Raw genomic sequence first — 24,677 nt, 5'->3', positions numbered from 1 at the left:
ACTACTCAATTGTGCAGGATTGTTGGATTAAGCATATTGCAGTACCCCGAGTCTTAAAGGTCTCATATTATTCAACTTTTCAACATGCTAAAATAGTTCTCAAATGTGTAAAAGACATGTCTGTGACATGAATTTGTCAAAATTGACTTTGGATCTAATATTTTTGCTGTCCCTAAATCAGCCAAAATTATTTGCCATAGATTTACATCCACTAATTTCACTTCATAAAAAGAAGTTGCACTCACTCATTAGAAGGTCATCTTGCGGGCCTTGCGCTCAGCAAAGTCATTTATGACGCTCCTCAGGTCTAAAGACCTTGCTCTCCTTTTCTCAATAGATAGTCGTTCTTGTCCCGTGCTCCTTAAATATGTCTTTATCAGCTTCAGCTTGGAGAATGAGCGCTCTGCAGTCGCGACAAGACAAACATCAGCAAATGAAGCTGCGATAGTGCTGTTTTCCACAATTAGCATCTTAGCCAGATCCTTCACATTTGGCTCTTTTGCTAGACTTAAAGCAGGCTCTGAATGCAAGGAGTTGGTCGGTGGAAACTGGAGGATAAATGCCTGCTGTATTGGTCCGCAAGGCGCTGTGCATCTTGGTGAAGCGTGTCATCCTGCGTTTTTTCACTGTTTCCGGGTGGATAGCGTGGAAACACATGGTTAGTTTCACGCATAGAAATGAACCTCTGTGAAAGCTGGCTGATAACGATGTCCAAGCTGTCATTGAGGGCATTGATTGTGAAATAACTTTCACCATCACCGAGCCTTTTATCTTCACAAAGTTCATCCAAGTGGAGTTCCACTCTCCTTTTGCGCATTTCCATCAACTCAGTCTGTGCTCCCCATTTTGCTGCACAGATGCGCTTCACCTGGTCAAAGTCATGTCGGTTTGCTTACAGGGTCTGAATTGTGTTTGCTTTTTGGATGTTGAAATCTATTCCTTGTAACGTCTTTGACACTGCATTCATGTTTTCTCGTACTTTTGTTTGCAGTACAACTAGGAAAATGAAGCAGAATAAATGATCAGCTGGTATAGGAGGTGGAAATGATCATTTGTCTGTCTACAAAATAAATCTGTGCGTCGCACCGGCTGCACCGTCGATACTTACGCCACTGGTCTGCAGCTAGACCCTTTGTGTCCCTAAGCGTCTTTTAAGCTGTTTAATGACACTCCAGTTGGAGTTAACTGTAATACTAAACACAAGATAAGGAGGATAACATACAGTGTGTATTTAAATACAAAACATGCTTCGTTTTTAACACATCATGAGCCTAGCGGTAATGCTAATGCAAGTGAATGGAGGATCCCATTCAAATGCTAACTGGGAATTAGCATAAACTTCGGGAGTTGTGTCAAATAACGAATATTCACACACAAATTCTGTGGAAACATATAACCATTAAGATAACACTACTTCAAGGCACATATTATTCCCAATTTGTGAAAAACAAGTTATTTTAATAGAATTAAATCACAACTTTTTTCTGTTCTCATTGTAAGCGTGTACACCATGGATGCATGGCACCACACTGCCCCTAAGAGGCCAAAACGAGCAGGAACACCCAGTATTTGTTTTGCAGTTACTGTTTTAGTATACAGTCTTTTTATTTGACTTTTTAAAATTTATTTAGTTTTTTTATTTTAAAGATTCACATAATTTTATTTTCCTCAAAATTCAAGGATACAAATATCCAAGGACTTTTTTGCCACAAGGTGGGCATTGTTGCCGATTAATCGAAGTGCTTAGCTTTGCTAATTACCTTAAATAAAGTTCAGGTGTTCTACCCGGTTTTTCCTGACAATTTTTTTTTATTGATTTGATTATTTTTTTACTTTCTAGCAGAAGCCTGAAGGTTTTGTGCTAATACTAACTGGTATTTGGAGCTGGTTATCATTCCCTCCATGTTGGCTAAACCTTCACCACTGCACTCTACTGTAACTATGATGTTCTTTTGTTGATGAGCAGTGTGTTTGCATCCATACATACCTTTTTCAATTATGGCTTAAAAGTTCAGTCCCTCCAGGCTGTATTTTTTTATTTATTTATTTACTTTTTGTTATTATTTTGTTCGCTGTGTTCCTTGGTATATCGAATGCCTTGGAAATTCTTTTGAACCCTTCTACTGATACCTTTTGAACAATGAAATCCCTCTCATGCTGTGGAAGCGCTCTGCCGACCATGGCTTGTGCTCTGTGATGTGACTACAAAAATATCAGGAAAATCATATTACAACATCTAGACTTTATTTGTGGTTAATAAATTGCACATTAAATGGTGGCAGGTGTGGGCTGACTCCAATATAAGTTTGAATGTGATTCTGTACACAGCCACATCCTTAGTAATAATGTGCAATAGGGCCCGACTGATTAATTGGCCGCCGATTATTATTGGCCGCCGATTATAATTGGCCGATCATTGCCTTTCAAACACCGGCCAAAACAATCGGCTAATTTGGCCAAATGGCCGATTATTTTCCCCTTAAAACGTTATCATCGAAGAAAACCGAAGTTTCTGACTATGTGAAAGTACTCTGAATGCATCATTTTGCTTGCGTAGCATTAACAACTAGCATGTGTGTAGCGTATGTTATTCTGGTTATTCTGTTGTCCCTAAGCGTCCTTCAAGATGTTTAATGACACTACAGTTGGAGTTAACTGTAAAACTAAACACACGATGATAAGAATTACATCCACTGTATATTTAAATACAAAACATGCTTTGTTTTTAAAACATCGCTAGCCTAGCGCTAATACTAAAAGCGAAGGGAAGATCCCATTCAAATGAATTGGGTGAGGGGGGGATAATTTTATGCAATAAATATTTATTTTTAAATAATCGTCAGATTAATCTGTAATCTGTATTTTTTTTTCTTCCCAAAATCGGTATCGACACCATATTTCAATGTATCGGTACTTGCAACAGAGATCGACTCTGGTTTCGGCAGCCGCGATTGTGCTTGTTTTACAATCAGGAACTAAAAACATGTAAGGTTGATAGCTGGTAAATGGTAGACATTTCTAATGTTAATTGAAGCACTATTGTTTTCAATTTAATTCTTTGCACTTCATTGTATAGCTTAGAAATAAGATGTACAACCACATCTTTTGATTGGGACTTTTTCTGGCCACTGGATTATTTGTTTTATTTATTTATTTTTTAATTCATTTTATTGTGTATTTTCTACAAAATATGTCTTTCATGTACAAAAGGAAAATATCATAGAAAAATGTTATTAATTTCATGCAATTTTATATACAGTATATTAGGACATATAGGTCTTTCTTAAAATTATCTGCTGTTTTTTTTTGTGTGTGGGGAAGTTTTATGTATCAAAAGTACTAGTATCTGCACTTGGTATCAGTATTGGTAAGTACTCAAGAGTTGGATATTCGTATCGGGATTGGTCTGAGAAAAAGTGGTATTGAACATCCCTACAAATAAAGTTTCCTCAAAATGTATTAAACTGGAAATTATTTTAGAAACTTGTATCTCATGATGTCATTAAAAAACAAATCAATCATACAGTTTGAATGTGATGGTTAATTCTGAACACATACACTTTAACAGTTATTGGAAGGTGTGCATACTGGTTATCTCAATTGTTTATTTTTGCTTCCCTCTGGATATTTCATCAATTTAAGAGCCCCTCGACAATAAATTGTGTCTAATAGTTTGTGTTTATTTGTAAATCCGGCTGCATTTGGAGGTATTTGAAATCTTTCTGACTCCTTTCTTCCTCCAGGTGCTCTATGGGGACAGCCAGATGGTGACACTGACAGCACCCTACATGGCAGGCTTTCTTGCCTTCAGAGAAACGCCTTTCTTCTTGGAGGCTTTGCAGCGGCTTGAAAGGGAAAAGCCCGCTCTTGTGCCTCAGGTCAGATTACATTGTGGAGTATCCCATGCATTGTGAAAATAAATTCATGGGACCATCATATTCTTTACACTTATCTACAGTACATACACGTGGACAAAATTGTTGGTACCATTTGTTAAAGAAAGACAAACTCACAGTGGTCACAGGAATAACTCACAAAAGCAATAATACAATAGGAAAAACAACCAATAAAAATCTGACATTTCTTTTAAATTTTTGGTTCAACAGAATTATTATTATTAAAAAAAAACTCTTAGGGGTGTGCCCAAAAAATCGATTCTCATAAGAATCGCGATTCTCATTTAGTACGATTCAGAATCTATTTTAAATGTCCCAAAATCGATTTTATTTAACATGTTTTATACTGTCTTCCCTTTATTGGGAGCGCTGTTCATGTTGTACCCAATTTGGCCACTTAGGGGCAGTGTGGTTCCACGCGGTCTGATACACTGTTAAGTTGTAGCCACATTAGAGAGTAGAAGGAAAAAGTCACAATCAAGTTATTCCAATAAAAGTTGTTTTTTTGCAGCGTGGAGCCGTTCTTTTGAGTGATAAAAGTGCCACGAGTAGAGCACTAATTAGCATTAGCGAGTCAGACTGGAGTAGATCATTACGATTTCTTGAACATCTATAAATTGAAGCAAAATCATTGTCAATCAAATCATTTTGAATCAAGAATCGATTCTGAATCGAATTGCACACCCACAAATTGGAATCGAATCGAATCATGAGACATTCAAAGATTCCCACCCCTAGTAGAAATGATTGAAAACAATTTGTACAGATGTTAAACCAAGGTGTGTCCCTTTAATTAGCATCACAGGTGTTTTCAAACTTGTCAGTAGGTTTATTCAAAGGGTTACAAGTAGTCACTGTTTGGTGACATGGTGTATATCACACTTAACATAAACCGAAGAAAGTGAAGGTGAGAGTTGTCTCAGGAGATTCGAAAGAAAATTAGAGACAAGCATGTTAACGGTAAAGGCAATAAGACCATCTCCATACAACTTGATGTTCCAGTGACTACAGTTGCACATATTCATACATTTAAGATCAACTGGACTGTAGCCAACTTGCCTGGATGTGACCGCAGGAGGAAGATTGACAGTTAATATGAATGGTAACAAAGAGCTTAGAACAACTGCCAAAGAAATTAAAGGCCACACCATCCGTTGTTGTTTGAGCCAAAATGGACTTCATGGGAGACGTCTAAAATAAATTGATAAATGTTGAAAATAAATACAAAAAAAATAGGGTTGTGCCCAAAAATAGATTCTCATAAAAATCGCGATTCTCATTTAGTATGATTCAGAATCGATTTTAAAAGTCCCAAAATCGATTTTATTTCAATTATTTTATACTGTCTTGCCCTTGTTTGTGTGTGCCTTTATTGGGAGCACTGTTCATGTTGTACACAATTTGGCCACTTAGGGGCAGTGTGGTTCCGCTCGTTCTGATACACTGTTGAGTTCTAGCCACATAGAAGCAAAAAGTCATGATCAGGTTATTCCAATAAAAGTTTTTTTTTTTGCAGTGTAGGATGTTAAGATGCTTATCTGTATACATTCCTGAAACATTTTGTATGAATAGTCGTTCTTTTGAGTGATAAAAGTTCCACGAGTAGCGCGCTAATTAGCATTAGTGATTCAGACTGGAGACGATCATGACTATTCTTTGCATATCTATAAATTGAAGCAGAAATCTTTGTCAATCAAAAATTTTTTTTAATCTAAAATCGCTCTGAATCAATAATCGATTCTGAATCGAATCACAGACACAAAAATCGGAAATAGAATCGAACCGTGAGACCGTCAAAGATTCCCAGCCCTATAAAAAAGCGAGACTGGAATATGCCAAACTGCATGTTGGCAAGCCACAAAGCTTCTGGGAGAATGTCCTATAGACAGATGTGACAACATTGGCACTTTTTGGTAAGGTGCACGAGCGAACATGTTTACAGATGCAAAAAGAAAGAAGAGAACACTGTCCCTACTGTGAACCATGGCAGAGTCTCTGTTGTGTTTTAGGCCTGTGTTTTGACATCTCAAGACAAACAAGGTATTCTAGAGAGAAATGTGCTGCCTAGGGTCTCGGTCACAGGTCTTGCAACGAAAATATGACCCAAAACACAGAGCTAAAATCACCTAAGAATGGCTAAGCACTCTTCTCCATTGAAGTGTGTGTGTGTGAAGTGTGTGGGTTTGATCCCTCGCTCCTGTGACCTTACTGAAGTATACCTCTCATTGTTGCATTATCAGTCCAAGCATGAGCTTTTTGATACACAGCAAACATTTTGCTCATTGATGAAGGAGGTGACATGATAGATCTTATACACAGAAAGGTGCTGTGTAGATAAAATCAATTTACAATTTTAATCAGAGCAGTTATTCAAATGTATGCTAATATTCCTTTCCAATCCAACACAGCATGGTAATTTGATTGCAATATGGCGACAAATGTTACACGGCACACGGTCATTTGTAGATCACAATTTCTTACTGTGCTCTGCGGATCCACACCAACTCGTAAGGGCTTCGCTTTTGTGTGTGTGAAGGTAATAAACATATATACAGTATGCATATAAACATAGGTGAAAACATAAACTCTGTTGCGCTTTGCTCTTGGCAGGGGTAATAAACCTAATGAGTTCCATTTGTTGCATGCTAACATATAATAAAGACAGCAGACAAAACCTCCCTTAAGGGATACTTAAACAGATGGATGGGAAAGTGCGATTGGTAAGAATTGCTTACTTCCCAAATAACAATTCATTATGATCATCATCTAGCTAACATTTCCATAGTCACCCATATATGATTATGGAAAATTCTGCAAACATGCACCTACACATCTTTCAAAGTGCATATGAAAAAAAAAATACAATAATATTAGGTTGAATTATCTGTGACCAATAAATTAGGAAAAGTAATCCATTTTGAGTTTTCAACTAATTTTATTGAGATGTTTAACATAATTGTGATGGTTATTGATTGGCATCAAAGATAAAATGTCCCTGGAAATAAAAACATGTTGATTCAGTTAATACTGCAAATTGCTATAGTTAAGATCAATTGTCAGTGTTAATGTTTTAGTTGGTAATGTGTTTGTCTCAACAGGTGCTGTTTGTGGATGGCAATGGCCTCTTTCACTACAGAGGTAAGAAAACATTAAATTACTCATTTCTCATGCAGTGTAGGTGCTGCACCACTCCAGACATAATCAACGTACTGTATTGTTAAATTAATAACTCTTATTGTGTCCATACAGACTGAGAAGAAATTTTTTTCTTGGTCTTCTTGTTTTTGAATTTAATTTGTTAGTTGGTGCGTGATATGGAAATACACTCTGGCCATATTATTGTAGCACTTAGTTTATTTTATTTTTTAAAGGCCTTTAAACCCACTTTTAAAACGATACAAAAACATTTCAACATGTGTCAAGTAATACAAAAGAGGAAGATCAATGAATAACACATTGTAGATATTGTACTAACAATGTGTACTCAGGGTGACTCACGCTGACGACAATAATGAAGATGAAGCTGACGTAATACAGTACATTCCCGTTTCAGCGGCGAAGTGAAGGTGTCTTATTTGTAAACAATTGACAGACTTAAAATGTGTTGAAATTGACCGTCTAAAATGTTCTGCAATGCATGGGCCTATGATACAACTGTGCAACAACATCTCAGTTCTTCATTAACTCATTTGCTCCAAAATACGTATAAATACGTTGTATTTTAAATATTACCATGCTCCCAAAGACGTATTTATAAGTAAAAAAAAAAAAATGTTTTATGTTTGTTTAAAGTAATGGTAGTTATTACAAAAAACAGCCAGCAGGTGGCAGCAGAGTATAAGAGATCAACCAGGGCCACGTTGCAAAAAGGTTTTCCCCCCACTGTTTTAAACAGATTTGTGAATAATGATGAAATTTAGCTGTATTCTAATGCTAATTGCAGCAAAATGGAAACAGATACAAATATATTTTATTTTCCTGATGAAAGAAGAGACTGTAATCTTTCTTCTGGTAGGGTCCATGTTTTTATAGCAATAGAACAGAATATTCTGTGGCCTTGCAAAATCAGTCAAAATCCAGTAAAACAGCCGGGAGCGAAGGGGGTTGCTTCAGTGAAAATGACTGGGAGTTAGGGGTTGGCGATATGATGATATCAGATCGTGTGATGAAATACAGGGCTCCCGATCTGTCATTTCTGTGGAATCGTCTGATCAGTAAAATTTGTCAGCTCATTTTCTGCAACTGACTGAAAAAGACAGCCATGCAGCCTGCCCCTATTTGACCGCCAATCAGTTTGGTCAAGTAGCGCACACTCCACATTCTCTTTACAAAAGGTATCTATTATTACAATGTTCATTTTCACAAACTAATAAGTGTAGTCTTACTAGCCTACTATTTGTTTAATACTACTCTATTTTAATGTCTATTTCATATTAATCAAAAAACAAATCGTGATAGAATCAAAATCGTGATTTAATAAATAAAAAATCGTGCTATTCAATTTTTGCAAGATCGCCTACTCCTACTGGGAGTGAATGAGCTCATGACTTTTTTTTGTTTTTGCAATGAACATGGATATACATATCCGATTTCAATCATCAGATTTAAATAACACGGTTACGTTAACCGGTCCCACACAACTATTTCATTTAAATTGGATTAATGTTGGATAACTGAAATTTAACTAATGTTCTAAATTTAATACTACATTATATAGTTGTGTTGAATTTACACAATGCTGTTATGCCCATGGGCAGTCACTTGCTGGCTGTGTTACTTATTTATTTACATTTTTTTTTATACCTGAGTGGCTTCGTCAATGCTTTTTGGAACTGCAGTGAGCCACACCGCTAATATTAGCATAGCATAGCATGGGAAACACGGAAAATTAGCGCTTTAGACTTATTATATATGAATGGATTAACAATAGCGCTGACTCGCCGTAGCGCAAATTGAAACCATTGGCGGCCATCTTACATTGCCTCTCACTTTTAGCACGCCTAATTTGAATGTATTGATTTCTCCACAGCATGATCACGTTATTTTCTGCCTCTACAGTGAAATTGCTCCAGTGTGTGGTTGTACGAGTAAGTCTGGGACAACTGCTATGCATATTTAATCAGTAAGACATTGTGATTATAAATTTTCTCTCATAAGGTATATCTCAGAGTGCCACTCAAAGTTTTGTCTACATCATGTTGTCAGAACAATGAGAGTTTTACTTTTCCGTTCTCCGTTATGTTACCATAGTAGGACCAAAATTGACTTTAGGTTACAGGGATGTTTGGGTATTTAACTCTTTGACTGCCATGGACGTTAAAAGACGTCAAGTAAAAACCTACGGAGGGCCGCCAATGACGTTAAAAGACGTCATCCAATTTATTATTTTATTTTTTTTGAAACGGGTGGAGGAAAGCCTTGGCCAGCTGTGGTGAAAGTTTCAAGCAGATCTAGTTAGCCTAATGACTATTTTTGGCCCCTAGATGGCAGCAATGACTCTCTTTTGACAAGATTGGGTAGGCGTCAGTAGAAGACGTGAGGCGGAGCTAGAGGGGACAATGGCTGGGGAAGGGAAGAGAACATGGCGACCGGTTGCAAGCAGCTCATGCTCGAGCAGTTTTTTTCAAAGACGAAAAGCATCAACCAACGCTAAAGAGCACATTGATGACGACGATGATCATCATCGATGATGATGATGGTGACTCCAAGATTGACGCCGAAGTTGGAAGCGCTGACGCGGCGGCTATGACGACGTCATAAACGTTCACGGGCTAGCGATGCTAACACCGGAAAACGCGGAGCACAACCGAGCACGCTCAGGCGGACGTTCAATCGGACGACGAAGAGTGCCCCGAGTCCAATGCATATTCATCGGAGTAGTGGGTACAGTCTGCTACTTGCTATTCCCCGGAAAAAAAGGCCGTCAAGAAAGTGTAACATCTGCACGCGAAAGGAGCCATCGCAAGTAAAACTAATCTGTTGTGCAAATCCTGCTGCGTCTCCTTGCACGCATGGGAGCGTTACAAAAAGAAAAACTGTATTTGAAACATCCACATAATTGTAAATAGTACCACAGTTGCACACATTTGTAAATAGTTTAAGAAATTATTTTGTCAAATTGTTTTGTCAAATTGTTACACTGTTGAATGGAAATAAACGTATTTTGCAACCTAAAAACACTTTTTCATTGTTGGTGATAGTGTTTTACAGAAGTAAAGCACTATTTAGGTGTTTGTGGCATCATTCATGGACAAAAAGAAGTGTAGAATTCACTAGAGTGCATGAAATAACATCGTTTCACAAAAAGCTCTTTTTCTCCGCTTTTTGTTTCAAAACAGAGCATTTTGGTGAAACTAACCATTTTCTATTGTTTTCTATTGTTGATTACTGAAGAACGGAATAAGGTAGAAACAAACTTTTTTTCTGATGAAAGATGAGAGTTCAATATTTCATTTGGTAGTATGTGTGTTTCCATAGTCCAAACACAACATTTTCTGTGGACCTTGAAAGATCAGTCAAAATGCTTAAATTGGCTGGCACTGGTGACATCCCGTTTCTGAAAACGTCTGGCAGTCAAAGAGTTAATATTGTTCTCATCATACATTGATGACATTTTTTTTGCATTGCTGTTCTATGTGGATCATGTAGAATTTGGACTGGCATGTCACCTTGGAGTGCTGTCAGGGCTGCCGTGTGTGGGTGTTGCCAAGAACCTGCTCCAGGTCCAGGGTGTCAACAAAAATGAAGAACACCAGTCTCAGGTAAACTCTCATATTTATTTTTTAAATTTACACTGGTTTCTTTCCATACCCTGATGCAGCAAATTGTAATTGAGTGCCCGACAAAACTTGTGTGGGAGAAATTTGGGCAGCTATCCATTCTGTCTGATTCTCTATTGCATTTGTGAGTATTTTTTCTCTGTCTTTTATTGGCATTGGCAATAAGAAGCTCACACCAACCGTCCATCCATCCATCCATTCATGCATCTATTTTCTTCTACTTATCCGGGGTCGGGTCGCGGGGGCAGCAGCTTTAGAAGGAAAGCTCGGACACCCTTCTCCCTAGCCACTTCGTCTAGCTCCTGCAGGGGGATCCCAAAGTGTTACCAGGTTGGCCAAGAGACATGATTTCTCCAGTGTGTCTTGCGCCGTCCCCGGGGCCTATTGCCAGTCCAGAGCCTTTCGGAATTCTGGGCGGATTTCATCTACCCCACTAAGGAGCTTTTTAGCCACCAAGGAGATTTTTAACCACCTATGTGACTTCAAGCCCAGAGACAGGAGAGCCAAACTCAGAGTCCCCAGACTCTGCTTCCCCAAAGGAAGGCATATCAGTGAATTGAGGATGTCTTCAAAGTATTCTCCCAACTGACTCATGGTCAAGCAAATGAATGTACTGGTGCATTATTGTATATTTGATTATCAAGTCTAATGTGAACGGTAGTTTGTAGTCTGTTTGCTGATGTCTTTCTTCACAGCTCTCACAATGTCTTCTACTGAAGCTGTTTTCATTGATCTCTGTTTACAGCTGTTAGGATATCAACAGTTACTTTCTTCTTCTATATAACTAGTATAAATGTAGTATTAATTCAGAATCAACCCACATTTGAAAATGCTCATTGGTTTTATATACTGTAAATTGTGTATTAGATGCAGATGTAAATACCTGGAAACTGTAGTTTGATCTACATCTTTTAATTTGAGGTTTACAGCAAAACTAAAGCAAAACCTCTGGAGGGGTGTGTGTAGCAACGTGGGAAAAATTAAATTGGATTTCATAAATATGCAAATTGAGCCCCAATGACATGCTGAGGGTCCAGACGGATCAATTCGTCCAATAAGCAACCATCTTATGCAGGCATCTAAAAGATAAGAAGAAGCAATAATGTAGTTGTTGGATTTGGAAGAAATTATGTGGCGTCTGCTGAATGAGGCCAGTGAGCTGACTAATAATGCATTCGACATGGATAGTAGACTGCAAGCATGCACATATACTGTTTTCCCCCCCAGAACTTTCCAGAACTCCATCATTATAGGTTCCGTGCAATGAGTGTATTCATACACTTAAATATTTGAATAACATTATTTGTATTCCTATTAGTGTGACACATGTGGAAGGTTTCATCTCTTATAGTAAAAATATGATGTAAGACAGAAATTGAACACTATATTCAGCATTTGGGTACTCAACCAAAGGATCCAAATCTTGTTGTCCATCCATCCATCCATCCATTTATCTTCTATACCACTTGTCTGAGCTCATCAATGGCATGCTTATTCAAACATTAACATTGCATCATCACAGAGAGCAAGCCATTCTCAACAATTAAGATGGGTCAGTCATTTGTAAAAAAAAAAAAAAAAAATTAAAATATTAATAATAATAATAACACCCACATGTATGGTGCTGACACAGTTATGCTTGAACAAAAACATGGTGTTCGTTATGGGCAATCCATGACAAGCACAGAAGTTCAGTAACAGAACACCGCTTAGGTTCTCATTGGGGGGGGGGCATATTTACCTGTCTGTTCCCTCTGCCAGTCTCGCCACCTTGGGGAGCACAGCATTCAGCCGATCTCTGCAACTCACGAACACTCCAACTCAGAAACATAGACTTTCAACCCATTTCAAATCACAATCACTTTTTGCTCTGCTCTTTTCATTTCCCCCCAAATGTATTTCTTTGATTCCGCTTTTTATTGTTGCATTAACTTAATATAATATCCATCCATCCATCCATTTTCCTAACCGCTTTTCCTCACAAGGGTCGCGGGGGGCGCTGGAGCCTATCCCAGCTGACTTCGCAGCAGTAGGCGGGGTACACCCTGAACTGTTTGCCAGCCAATCGCAGGGCACACAGAGACGAACAACCATACTCACAATCACACCTATGGACAGTTTGGAGCGTTCAATTAACCTGCCATGCATGTCTTTGGAATGTGGGAGGAAACCAGAGAACCCGGAGAAAACCCACGCAAGCACGAGGAGAACATGCAAACTCCACCCAGGAAGGCCGAAGCCCGATCCCGATCCAGATTCCTCGATCTCACGTCCTTTGCACTGGGAGGCGGACGTGCTAACCAGTCAGCCACCGTGCCGCCCTTAATATAATATATTGCCTAAAATGCATTATTATTATTATTATCATTATTATTATTATTATTATTAGACACTTGTTGGTGGTATATCTCTGTTTCTTCAATAGATTTTGGGAGTTTTGCTATGTTCTGGCCGGCCTGGTACTGATCCCCCTTGAATAGCTTGGGTCCACACTATTACTTAAGGCAGACATCAACACTTAAGCGAACTCTTGGAAAACATTGTGTCGAAGGTTAAAGTTATTACTCCTTATTGCTTACTTTGGGAATAATGGTGGCGATAACAACCCATTGGCAACAAAGTCTGTTTTGTTGACCTATCCATCTTCCCAGAGGCATAATTTCTGCCTCTGCTTTGGCCATGATTATAGTTGCAGCTGAAAGTAAATGCCCAAGGTTGTAAATTTAGTTTGTTTTGGGGTGCCTGCGTTTACGGCTGATCTTGTCTTTTGCCGGGAGGATGGTGTAACCTATCGATTAGACGAGCCTATTGAGTTAGTTAGGTGCCAAAAGCCACTTTGTAAAATGCATTCAGAGTGTGATAAGGATTTTACCTGGATGTGTTTTGATTTACTATTTCTAGTGTGAGTAGAGTCAAGATCTGATTAGAACTGTTTCAAGAAACAGTGCGTCATTCAAAATATCCATAAGAACACATTTTGGTTATTGGTTTTGGTAATTTATTGTTTTTAAGGAGATCAGGACTGCAAAATATGGTTTGATCAAGTTCTGTTGTTAGTCGCAGCATTGAAGTACAGGCTTAAATTGGAAAAGCAATGGTGAGATATACTGCTTTACAGACATGGCTGGTCTTTTAGATTCTAATGTGTGTTTTATATACACGTGTTGTTCCTTCGAATGGTAGATGATGGTGGATACATGTAGAATGACAGCATGAGTCAAGCAGAATACAAAATAAATACATTTTCTCAAAAAGGCTATGAGGGCTAAAACAAAGCCAGCTCAAATAATACAACTAGCACAAGAGCATGTCACAAAGAGTTATTACTCGTCTGTAGATGTGTTTATGAGACATGCCGCAGCTCACAGTGACACGTGACCTCTAATGACTGGTAGTCCTGGTCCAAGGAAATACATCAACACAGAAACAGCATGAACTACACATTAAAGCCATGAAACAAACTGCAAAGCATTAAAAGGACAAAATAATATGGTATCCAGGAGAGCACTGTTCAAGCCAATACTGTTTTACTCCAGTCCTGCACGTGTTGCTAATAAAACCATTTTCTTTAAATCTTTTCACATCCGATTTGACCTCTAGTGCGTCACTGCCCTTCTCTCTCGTCCCCATCCCTCCCTTCCCTCTTGCCCCACTAACCTAGTGCTAAAAGTCAAACCATTCTGTTATTGATGACTTGCTGGCTTTGTGACGTCTGCTGCTGTAGTATGGACCCTTTACTTGTTTCGCCTTGCACTCCCCGCACAGCATGTAGGCAAAAACAAACAAACCTCACCTGCATCCAGCAGAGATCTGTGCCCCCTTTTAACCTCCCTGTCTCCTTGTTGTCTCATTGCTTTGATGAGTCATAGTAGACTGGACACCGCATCCATTATGGAAGTGCCCTTCATCGTTCTGGTCTATAATGCACAGTACACCTTCCGCATAATGACATCTGACTTCTTCTCAGTTGTGTGAGAGAAAATCTTGAAACAATCAACTACTCATTGAATTAGAAGGCTATAATCACTTGCATTGGTACTGGTTTTATTATTTTATTGTGGAGATTCATCAAAAGTATCAAGATTCAGAAACATCTGTATTTCCTATCTGTGGTTAGGTTTCTCCAGGTATTGTTATTCAGTGCTAACCACTTAATTTCAGTGTCGAGTCTTGGACTTCATTTGAAATTTATGAACAGGTTTGTGTGATCAGTCAACAGTGTAGATGATTCAGCAGGAATAACTGAAAACTACAAGTCATGTTTTATGCAACAGCACACAGGTAGCCACTCTTATGTAACCGTGACAACTAAACCAGATGGTTTCTTCAATTCTTTTGAACGTGAAAAACTGTCCAAGAATCAGAAATGCTTTCTTATTTCCCTCTGTCATGATGAAATACATTTGACTGATTGTTTTTAGTGCCATATTCTCCCGTGTGCTTCAGTCAGACAAAAACGCTGTGGTGCACACTTTTTTGGTTGTGCCGATTCTCTCACCTGCCCCTTGTATGCTCACTGACTGCCCAACGGCTGTGTATGTGTCGCAATACATTACGATGATAGCTGAATGTCGACATTAATTTATATCATATTCATTAATGCAAAAAAGGGTCAGCGACAGCGGACCTTTTTTCTTCACCTGTGAGGACCATATCCACATGCTGTTAGGACTTGCAGTTGAAGTGCCGATCACTAACAATAGTCGTTGTAATAATGGACCATTGAGTTATAGTTACTATCAGATGTGCTACACGTGAAGTGCATTGCTGGTCAACTCTCAATTTGCCAATTTTCTCTTTCTTTATGAGAATGGCATCTGATTAAATTGCTTGAATTGGATTTATTAAAATGAGTGCTGTCAAAGTTAAATCATTAAAGGTGTATTCAAGGATCTTTTGTCGCTGCGTCTTCCGGGTGGATCATCTTGGATTGGTTCTCATCCTGTCAATCAATCTGACATAATGACGCAGTGTGTGCTCATTGCTAGCTGCGCATGCGCACTTCGAGTGTTTGTAGCATGTAGCCGGTGAGCTTCGGATACAGCCAATCATCGTTGTAGCTCCACCGATCCCACTACATACTTTGAAAATGCCTGAGAAACTTAAGAGGACATCCGTCTATGAAGCGAGGCCGGCTGCAGAGACTGATGAAGATGAAAATGAAGATGAGCCCACACGTTCCTGATATTTGATAGGCGTTTCCCCCGGACGAGCAGGAGAGCTGGTGAAAATGGACGCATGGGTTTTACTTGAGAGAATCCCTGAATACACCTCTTTGATTAATCACAAAAAAATTATCGCATTAATCATATATTAACGCAAATTAATCACACTATTAATTTTGACCACAGATGACCCGTTTAGCTTGATAGCGGATGGTAATGTAACAGGTGCTCTTCAAATTTGGTGGGCAAAAAAATGTTGATTAAAAAGCCTTTTTAATTATTTGATTAATCATTATTAATCAAAATTCTAAGATGTGATTAATCAGATAAAAAAAAAAATCAATCATTTGACAGCTCTAATTAAAACGTAAATGCAAAAACACAAGGTCCTTCAAAGTAGCCTGTTTATGAGCCGCACACACGTCACCGGCGATAACTTCCGGTGTTAATTTCACACTTTACCAAAACACGGCTCTTTGGTGGTTACGCACAAATTTCCTAATTATCCATGGTGGCTTTGTCAGAGGCCTTGACAGGAGAATTGCCGTGCTTTGAAAGTGCGCAAATAAAAGCAAGAAAGGAATTGACATGGTCGCAAATGGGAAAATATGTCCCTTAATGCCTTGATTTAGGTAATTTATCTGTAAGGTAAATTTCAGTATAAAGGTGTATTAACCATGACCAACATTGTACATAATATATCAAAGGTTTTAAGGATGTACAGAGAAGATGTAGATATTTTTCTATGGATAATTTGGTGTCATAATATCTATTAACCAACCTCACCAGATTTAATGTAGCATTATTCAGCCTTTTAACCACAAGTTTCTCTTCTTAGAGGCAAGAGATGTTGACATTGAAACCTCCAGATATCCAAAAGGACCCAGATAATAAATAGAGCAAACTAGTAATACATTTACAGTGGATGTGTGTGTGTTTTAATTATTATATTTCTGATTATGACGTCCAGTATATTTCCTTTGCCTTCATAGATATCAGCACTGCAGAAAGGAGGAGACAGCTTTCCACTCAGAGCAACCTCTGGCAAAGTGCTTGGAAAGGTACAGAGGAAAGATGTGCTAATTAAAAATGACGTACAATCTCTCCCTCGCTGTAGATGATTACAAGTGTAAAAATTAATGTGCAACAAAATGAACCTGGCTGTCACGGTTAGTAGACCTTACATGATCAATTTTTTGGGGGTCAATCATCAATCACCGACCTGTTTTACGCCATATATTATCAAGTATTAGACCCCAACGTACACAACTAAGGGTTAGGGATAAAACAAGGCTAAATTATTGGAGTAAAAATAACTTCAAAGCAGCAATGCGGGAAAATAAACCCCCAGAATCAACCAAAAATCCACAATGTGGATGGACGGAGCGCTAAGCAAACAAAATTTTAAAAAATGAAATAAGGACTAAACAAGGACAAACAGGCGACACTAAACCAGAAACTAGAAACAACAAGGCAATGGCATTGGGCAATGATTAGGTAATAGTCTGGCATCTTAGGTGTTGTGTTTTAGCGATGTTCTGCTGTGAAAGCATTTTATTTTTTTGTCTATTTGTGAAATTGCTCTTGCCGACCTGTTTGTTTAGGAAAAGAATGTAAATAAGAGCGGCAAATAAATGTATTTTTTCAAAAATCAAAATCTACTACTTCTCTTCTTCTCTTCTACTCTTTCTTCTTCTACTTCTTTATGTTTTAGTGATGTTCTGATGTAAAAGCATTTTTTTTTTTTAATCTGTATTATTTTAATTGCTCTTGCCGAGCTGTGTGTTATGAAACGAATGTAAATAAGTGCGGCAAATAAATGTCACTTTTCAAAATCAAAATCTTTTTCTTCTTTCAATAATTGGCGTATTACAAGCAGTGTTCAGGTGCATACCGTGATCTACTGTACTCACTCATGTCCTACTTCTCAACTTAGTTGCCCTCAAAAATGTACAAAGAGCTTACCTCACACACCTGAACATATCTCCTTCTCCTTCAGACCAAAGTATACCACCACTCGTCCACTCAGGCTATGCTGCTCTCGCATTCCATTTCAGCCTCTCTCTCTCTCAAATGTGACCTTTCCACAGTACACAATTCCTTCGTAATTTACTCTCAACATTATTTATTTATTTTTTTAATATTGTCTTCCATTCTTTTCCCTTTCCCATCTTTTTTTTTTGCCATATGTCTAACCCTTTTCCACTAATGGTGCTTTCTCCCTCTCCTTTTCCCAATGGTACTGCAACAGTTATATTCTTTCCAAGTGCTCTTTTTGCAAGAGCATCTGCCACTTCATTTCCCTTCAGCCCTGTGTGTGCTGGCACCCAGCAAAATTGGACCTTAATGCCACCCTTGTGAATCCTGAGCAAACTATGTTGTATTTCAATGAACAAGTCCTCCCTGATTATGTTCCTTGGGTGTAAATTCCCCACCATAGACATTGAATCTGTATGTATCACCATCCTATCTGGTCTTATCTCTTCCATCCAATTGTTGACTAATAATTACCACCCCCAATTCTGCTGTGTATACTGACAAATGATCTAGGTAGACACTTTGACATTCCAACCCCAAATTCTAGAATAAACACCCTCACCCTGTGCATTCTTCAAACCATCAGTATAAATCATAAGGTAGATATAATATGTATGTGAGTGACTATCTTTCTCTAAACACTTTGTATTCATATCTGTATTTGCCTCTGGATACATCCATGGAGGAATTGTACCTGGCATGTGTCCCCTCTACTCCTACACTTAAAAAGCTGTTTTCAATAAGGACCAGTGTGTGCAGGACACAGCCACTGAAAAAAACAACAACCCAAACACAGACCAGTCAAGATCACAGGCTCATAAAAAATCCAATTGCAAAATGGAGTAATATTTCTATTTAACAGCATGGCTCATTGAGAAAGTGGTTGTCTCCCTAACTCGATGGTTGTAGGTTCCATCCTCAAACTTGACCATGTCGAAGTGCTATATTAAGTGCGCTCCATTTACCATTTGACGAGTACAACTTCATTTTTAGCAACAATGTAGCTGCTTTCAACACATGAAGAAATGCCTAAAGTACTAAATTATTTTGTTAATACATTTTCAAAATTATATTAATACATTCTTTATGAATTACTAAAAGATTATTAAAGCATTTTTTAGGTGTAATTCCTGCATGGCAAAATGAAGTGAAGTGAGATGCTCCTTTGTATATTCTTTCTTGTATTAATGGACAACTTTATAAATCTTTGTAAGCACTGAGGGCATTATGCAAACAGGTTGTCACATTAAGTGCCAATTGCATGTTTTGTTTGTGGGAAACACTGTGTTTGTAATCACTTAATTCACGGATCCAGTCAATGACATCATTGATTGGATCAACAAATGAAGGCAATTCACACAATGTGCATAAAAGGCAAAATATCAGACCATCCGGTTTAGCCAACCAGGTGGGTGTAAAACCCAGTCACAATACAGGACAAGGAGATAATGCAGTTTTATTTTTGTTTTTTTGTTTTTTTTACACATTCACAACCTCTCAACTCTTCATGCAGGCACTTCGTAGCTCAGACAAGAGCACCAAGCCAGTCTATGTGTCAGTCGGCCACAAGATCACTCTGGATACAGCTGTTCATCTCACACACTCCTGCTGCCGGTTCAGAGTTCCGGAGCCAATCAGACAGGTAACAAAGAACATGCGCATGTTCTTTGTCCCTTCCCCTAACCCCAACCATCAAAAATGTTTGCCTACCCCCATTACTTAGCCTAACCTCAACCATAACCCAATTCAAACCTAAACTCTAAAATCAAGTCATGACCCTCAAAAAGAAGTCTAAACTTGTGGGGACCAGCTAAATGGCCCCACCCGTATGTGAACGGTACACAACCCTTGAGTAGTCACCGACACCTATACCAAGTACCGATCCCACTATTACTTTTGATAGATAAAAACTATTTCAGACAATTTTAAAGAAAATCTATACATATGTCCCAATAAGGCATTTTTCTTAAAAATGCATGAAATGATTGGTAATTTCCTATTATTCTTTCTAGTTCCTCATTGCAAATCAGCCACAAGAGGGTGGCCGATATTATTATCGGTCGTCGTCGTGAGTACCAATACCTTGAAATAAAGTCTAGTATCGGCCTGATACCGATATGAGGTATCGGTACTCTCCCGTAAATAGACAAAAGTCATCACAAGACAGCTTTAAAGCTGCCCAATGCAGAAAATTGAATTTCAAATCGCTACTGCCACGTGTGGGCCGAAAAATGAAACTGCACACTCCCGTCTCATGTAACCTACACAATGCGTGCATGATGTCACATGAGATGACAGAGGACGGGAAATTCGAACCCGAATCCAGTCTGAAAACTATTGGCCAGAGGCTTGCAGGAGTACCCAGGTGTTAATCTACTAATTAGAAGATGTTTGAGTCATAAGTGGTCAAATAGAACGGCTATTGTAAAGATTTGTTTGGCCAGTTGCTACATAGGGCAGTTTGGGAAAACAGGGAACCAATTGGATGGACAAAACAGGCACAGTAGACACAAGCCTTGTAGTTTATTATGTTAAAAAAAAAAAAGGCAAACTAAAACAGGGAGGATTTAAATGTAGCAAAGGACAAAGAAAAAATAATGCAGGGGAGAGGGTCCTATAAAACTAATAACAGGGACCATGATGGCACAATCTAATCTAAATTTAAATCTAAATCTAGAATCTACGTTTTATACTTTTTGAGGCTGTTGAACTCACAAAAATAATCTTGCTAATCCATCATGTTTTGTAACAGTCATTTGAGGGGACAAATGAACAGTTTGTTGACACTTGCTGTGTTACCAGGAGGTGTACTATTAGCGTTTTAGTGCTTTTCTTGTTTTCTGTCTTCTTTGGCTAATTTTTGGGGGTAATTTAATGTGTTTGTCGGATTACGACCGTTCCTATTGCTTTTCAATGGAGGAAGTCAGATTAAGGTGAAAGAGCAGGTATTGTTTTAAAATTCAACCGATGTAATATCACAGAATGAAGCAAGTAAAAAGTAAAAAAAATCTTCTGTTATCGGTTTTTAATGACCACCAAATTCAAATGTTTCATGTCAGTCACACAATACATTAGATATACGATAGGACATTAATTGTTGCCCTGAGGTTGTGACTAAGATTATTACGCTTCATTGTGAACGGTCTCATCTCTATTACTCATCTCCATTGTGTATTACGGGAAATATTCCAGCTGCTGATGACTCTTAACAAGGTACGTGAGTATTGAGAACTACTGTTAGTTTTACAGCCCTCATGCGAACACTCAAATAAGATATTGCATTGACAGCATCAGGTCTTATTAAAACACCCACGTTTTTTGGAAGGAGGCAAGAACATGTTTTGGTTGACCTGAGCTGATCCTTCCATCCTGCCTTTCCCCCCCACTTGCTTCCACTAGGCTGTGCTGTGTTCCCACACTTGAGTATCCTCACTGCAATGACATTTCTTATGCGCACACATTTTAAAATCAGCAGCAGCAGCTAACTCATCCCTGCCTTGCCTTTATGTGTGTTTATTTAATCAAAGTGTAATCGTGATTTGTTTCGCTGGTGGGAGGGGAGTGGAGGCGTCTTTAGCAGTGGTCGTAGCAGCAACAGCCGACTTGAACGTGGACAGCAGACAAAAAAAGGGGCACATTCTTCTGTCCACACTACTGACTCTTTTTGTTTTTTTGTTTTTTACACTTGCTCCCAAATACTGTTTCTCCTGTGTCAGGCTTCATTTGTCACCTGGGTGTTTTTCCCAAGCATTGTCTTGTCTTTATCACTGACAACGCCTTTGACAAGTTTTGTGGGTGTTATTTTAGATACGCACGTCAAAATGGAGGTCAACGGCTCCCCTCTTTGGTGGAGGTTCTCATGCATGCTTGATCCACCACACCAGCATCTACTGAAATTCAAACAGAATTTGCTTCTCCCACTGGTCGCTGAATCAGTGGAGGCTGGTGTTTGAGGATCTCGCTCTTCTTTATCTATCATTCCTTTAGTCTTTCATCTGGTCTCTTGAGGTCTCCCTAATCTGTTGGAATTTAGATGTTTCTGCAGGTTGGTGAAAGATACTGGTTTTGTAACTGTTGGTGGTGTGTGGTTGGTGCTGGATTTTGGACTTTGTTTCATCTTTCTTTCCTTTGATCCTTCCTCTGCTCTCCTGATGACTGGCGAGACTCTGAAGTATCCGGTTTAGGTGAAGGGTTTGGGATTTTTAACAGGTTTCAGGTGAATTAAAGAGCACAAATGCACATGGAAAAAAAGTTAGAATGGATGGCAGCACTGTTTTTTAGTGTATAACCACAAGGTAATCATATGAACATGGTAAATAGGTTTAAGTGTTAGTAAATAATACTTAACGTTTGTATGTATGCAATGTGCACACTCAGTTGCTCGGACTGAACAGCTGCAGATTTCTTGTGATGTGACAGACTTTGTTTGTGCTGTGGTTTTGTCCTGTGGTTAACCACACTTTGTAAATGCGCCAACCGTACTTAAATGTGGTAGGTGTAGTAACATTCTTAAACTCATTTTTTGGAGCATTTTTTTTTAAATTATTATTTTCCAGCATAATTCAACTTTTGCTGTAGGAGTCCACCATCGTGGCTCATCTTGACTTTGAAACATTTGCCACTTCTACTTGTGAAAGTGTCTGATTGCTGATCAGGGCGTCTTCCTTTTCCTTTTTTGCATTCAAATCATGATTCAGGGTCAGGTTGGGGCCATTCCATTCTCATCTTCTCCTGAATCAACTCTTTTGTTGACCCAGATGTATACTTTGGGCTGTTTAAAGGTGAAAATCTGTTTATTTTTTTGCAGAAAGCCTTTGTGTTTTGTGTCAGACCTGACTGGTATCTAAAATCGGTCATGTGTTCCACTCAGAAAAAAAAATCTACAGTTGGAAGTTTTTCTTTGCATTTTTCTGGTTATAAATGATGTCTCTGACTACATCTGCATCACTAAAATGTTGTATTCTTATGTAAGAGCTGGTAATTGATCACTCTGTATAGAAGCTCAAATGAACCTTTCTGTCTCTTCCGCTTATATCACAACTGAAAAATAAATTAAAAAAACCTTGCTCCATTCAGCCCAACGAGGGATTGGAAGTAAGAAAAGATGAAAGGAAAAATGACATCATGGTGAGATCCTCCAGTGAAGGTTGATGGGTGAATGCACACTGCAGCAGAATTGCTCCCACACCTTTAGATTCTAACACTTGTCACTGTCTCATGTTTCTCACAATAAAGCCCAAGCGAAAGTACTGTAAACGGAAGTGGAGGATGGTCACGCAATAATCACAAGTCATTTCTTGTTTTCTGTTTTTGTCTTCCCAACCTTTGGGTTGTAGCAGTGAAAGACTGTGAATAAGACATCAGAAGGCGCTTGCACATGAGTTGATAATTTTGTGGCCACTCAAAATCATGTCATATAAAAGATATATGTCAAAGAATTATGTGATTTAATGTGATTGTGTGGTTTTAAAACACTGGAATAATTTTGTCTCATGGAACCTAATAGACCAAAACCTGTTAGCATTAAATATTATTAAATTGAGTTCAATACACTCTGTATGAAATTATGTCTCAATGTTTCCATCATAGCTCATCTATCTCAACCATTTCTTCTTTTACTTTTATTAGTTTAAATATGTTGAGTGGTGTCATTGCTGTTGCCTGTGGATGATTTAAGAATAAAAACAAAACAGAACATCTCTTACTATTAAAATGTATGAATACTCAGAAATAGGCTAAAATGAAATGAGATGATAATCTCACAAATAGCAATCAATGATGCTGTTGAATAAATCACAACATTTCTCTTGGCTTCTCGGAACAGTCCCCAGACACCATGCATGTATATATACAGTATATATGCCCTTGCCGGGCTGTGAGCAATGTGGCGATGACGTCATTGCAGTCTGATACCTGCTTATATAAAGTGTTTGCAACGATGCCGTGACAACAATGCCACAACATTGTGTTTCTGTTGCATTCTATCACTTTGCATTCAATCTTGCAGAAAAAGTGAAATACATATGAAATAGTATTGTGGTTCGTCACCAGGATTATTTTTTTCAAATTTACTGAGACAAGTGATGTATAGTTCAAGAATTGGCAAACCAATTACACTGGCTCAATATGTTAGGTCCTGTTAGTTCCCAACCCTAACTTGGTGAATGGCTGTGTTAAGTGGCTGTGCTATTATTGAGCATTATTAGTTGACGAATCATAACAAGAAATCAAATTCCTTCAGAGATTGTGTATGTGAATGCTGAGATACGTATGTTGCCATAAAGCTGGAAAATAAATGTCATTGGTAAATTTAAAGAAAGAAGAAGAAGAAGAAGCACAGTCCCAAGCAATGAAAGCCAGAGGGGATTGCTTAAAAAAAATCAGCATTTTTAAATAACATTGTTAACAAACCATAATCTAATAAAAAGGTTAAGAGAAATCTATTGCTGACATTCAGCACGGTTCATAACCGTCAATCCGTTGTGTCATAAATATTTTTCAAAAGCATATCTTACAGTTCATATGAAGGTCAAATTCTTCTTCTCCACCATACAGTTTCACTTTAAATTCATACTCTGATCCTCAGAAAAAAAAAAAGTCTGTAATGAGAATTTATTGTTTGTTCCATTGAATCAACACATACTAACTTTTTTCTTTCTTATTGGCAAATCTTTGTGTGCGAATTGAGTGTTGACATTTACCACACACTTTCTCGGAACACTAAATCTGTCTATGCCTCAATCAAATCACAGCACAGTAGATGACCAGTTTTGATGCGCCCCAAAACGTTTTTTTGACGA

The 24,677-nt window shown here is 38.3% G+C and overlaps 1 protein-coding gene across 6 annotated transcripts in view; it reads left to right on the top strand.

Annotated features, from left to right (window-relative positions):
• The window catches only part of LOC144055189 (endonuclease V-like), a 73,774-nt gene that overhangs the window by 7,017 nt on the left and 42,080 nt on the right, over positions 1–24,677 (top strand). For 5 of the 6 annotated variants that reach the window (XM_077570966.1, XM_077570970.1, XM_077570964.1 and 2 more), the window contains exons 3-7: positions 3,744–3,878; positions 6,995–7,034; positions 10,545–10,657; positions 16,833–16,901; positions 19,391–19,519. In XM_077570966.1, coding sequence (XP_077427092.1) covers positions 3,744–3,878; positions 6,995–7,034; positions 10,545–10,657; positions 16,833–16,901; positions 19,391–19,519 — 486 coding nt within the window. The remainder of the gene's footprint in view (positions 1–3,743; positions 3,879–6,994; positions 7,035–10,544; positions 10,658–16,832; positions 16,902–19,390; positions 19,520–24,677) is intronic. The other variant, XM_077570965.1, reaches the window with a different exon arrangement.

Source organism: Vanacampus margaritifer, chromosome 7, assembly GCF_051991255.1.
Source record: "Vanacampus margaritifer isolate UIUO_Vmar chromosome 7, RoL_Vmar_1.0, whole genome shotgun sequence".
Lineage (NCBI taxonomy): Eukaryota > Metazoa > Chordata > Actinopteri > Syngnathiformes > Syngnathidae > Vanacampus > Vanacampus margaritifer.
The sequence above is the reverse complement of the archived record's forward strand: the minus strand, read 5'-3'. Positions and strand labels throughout refer to the sequence as shown.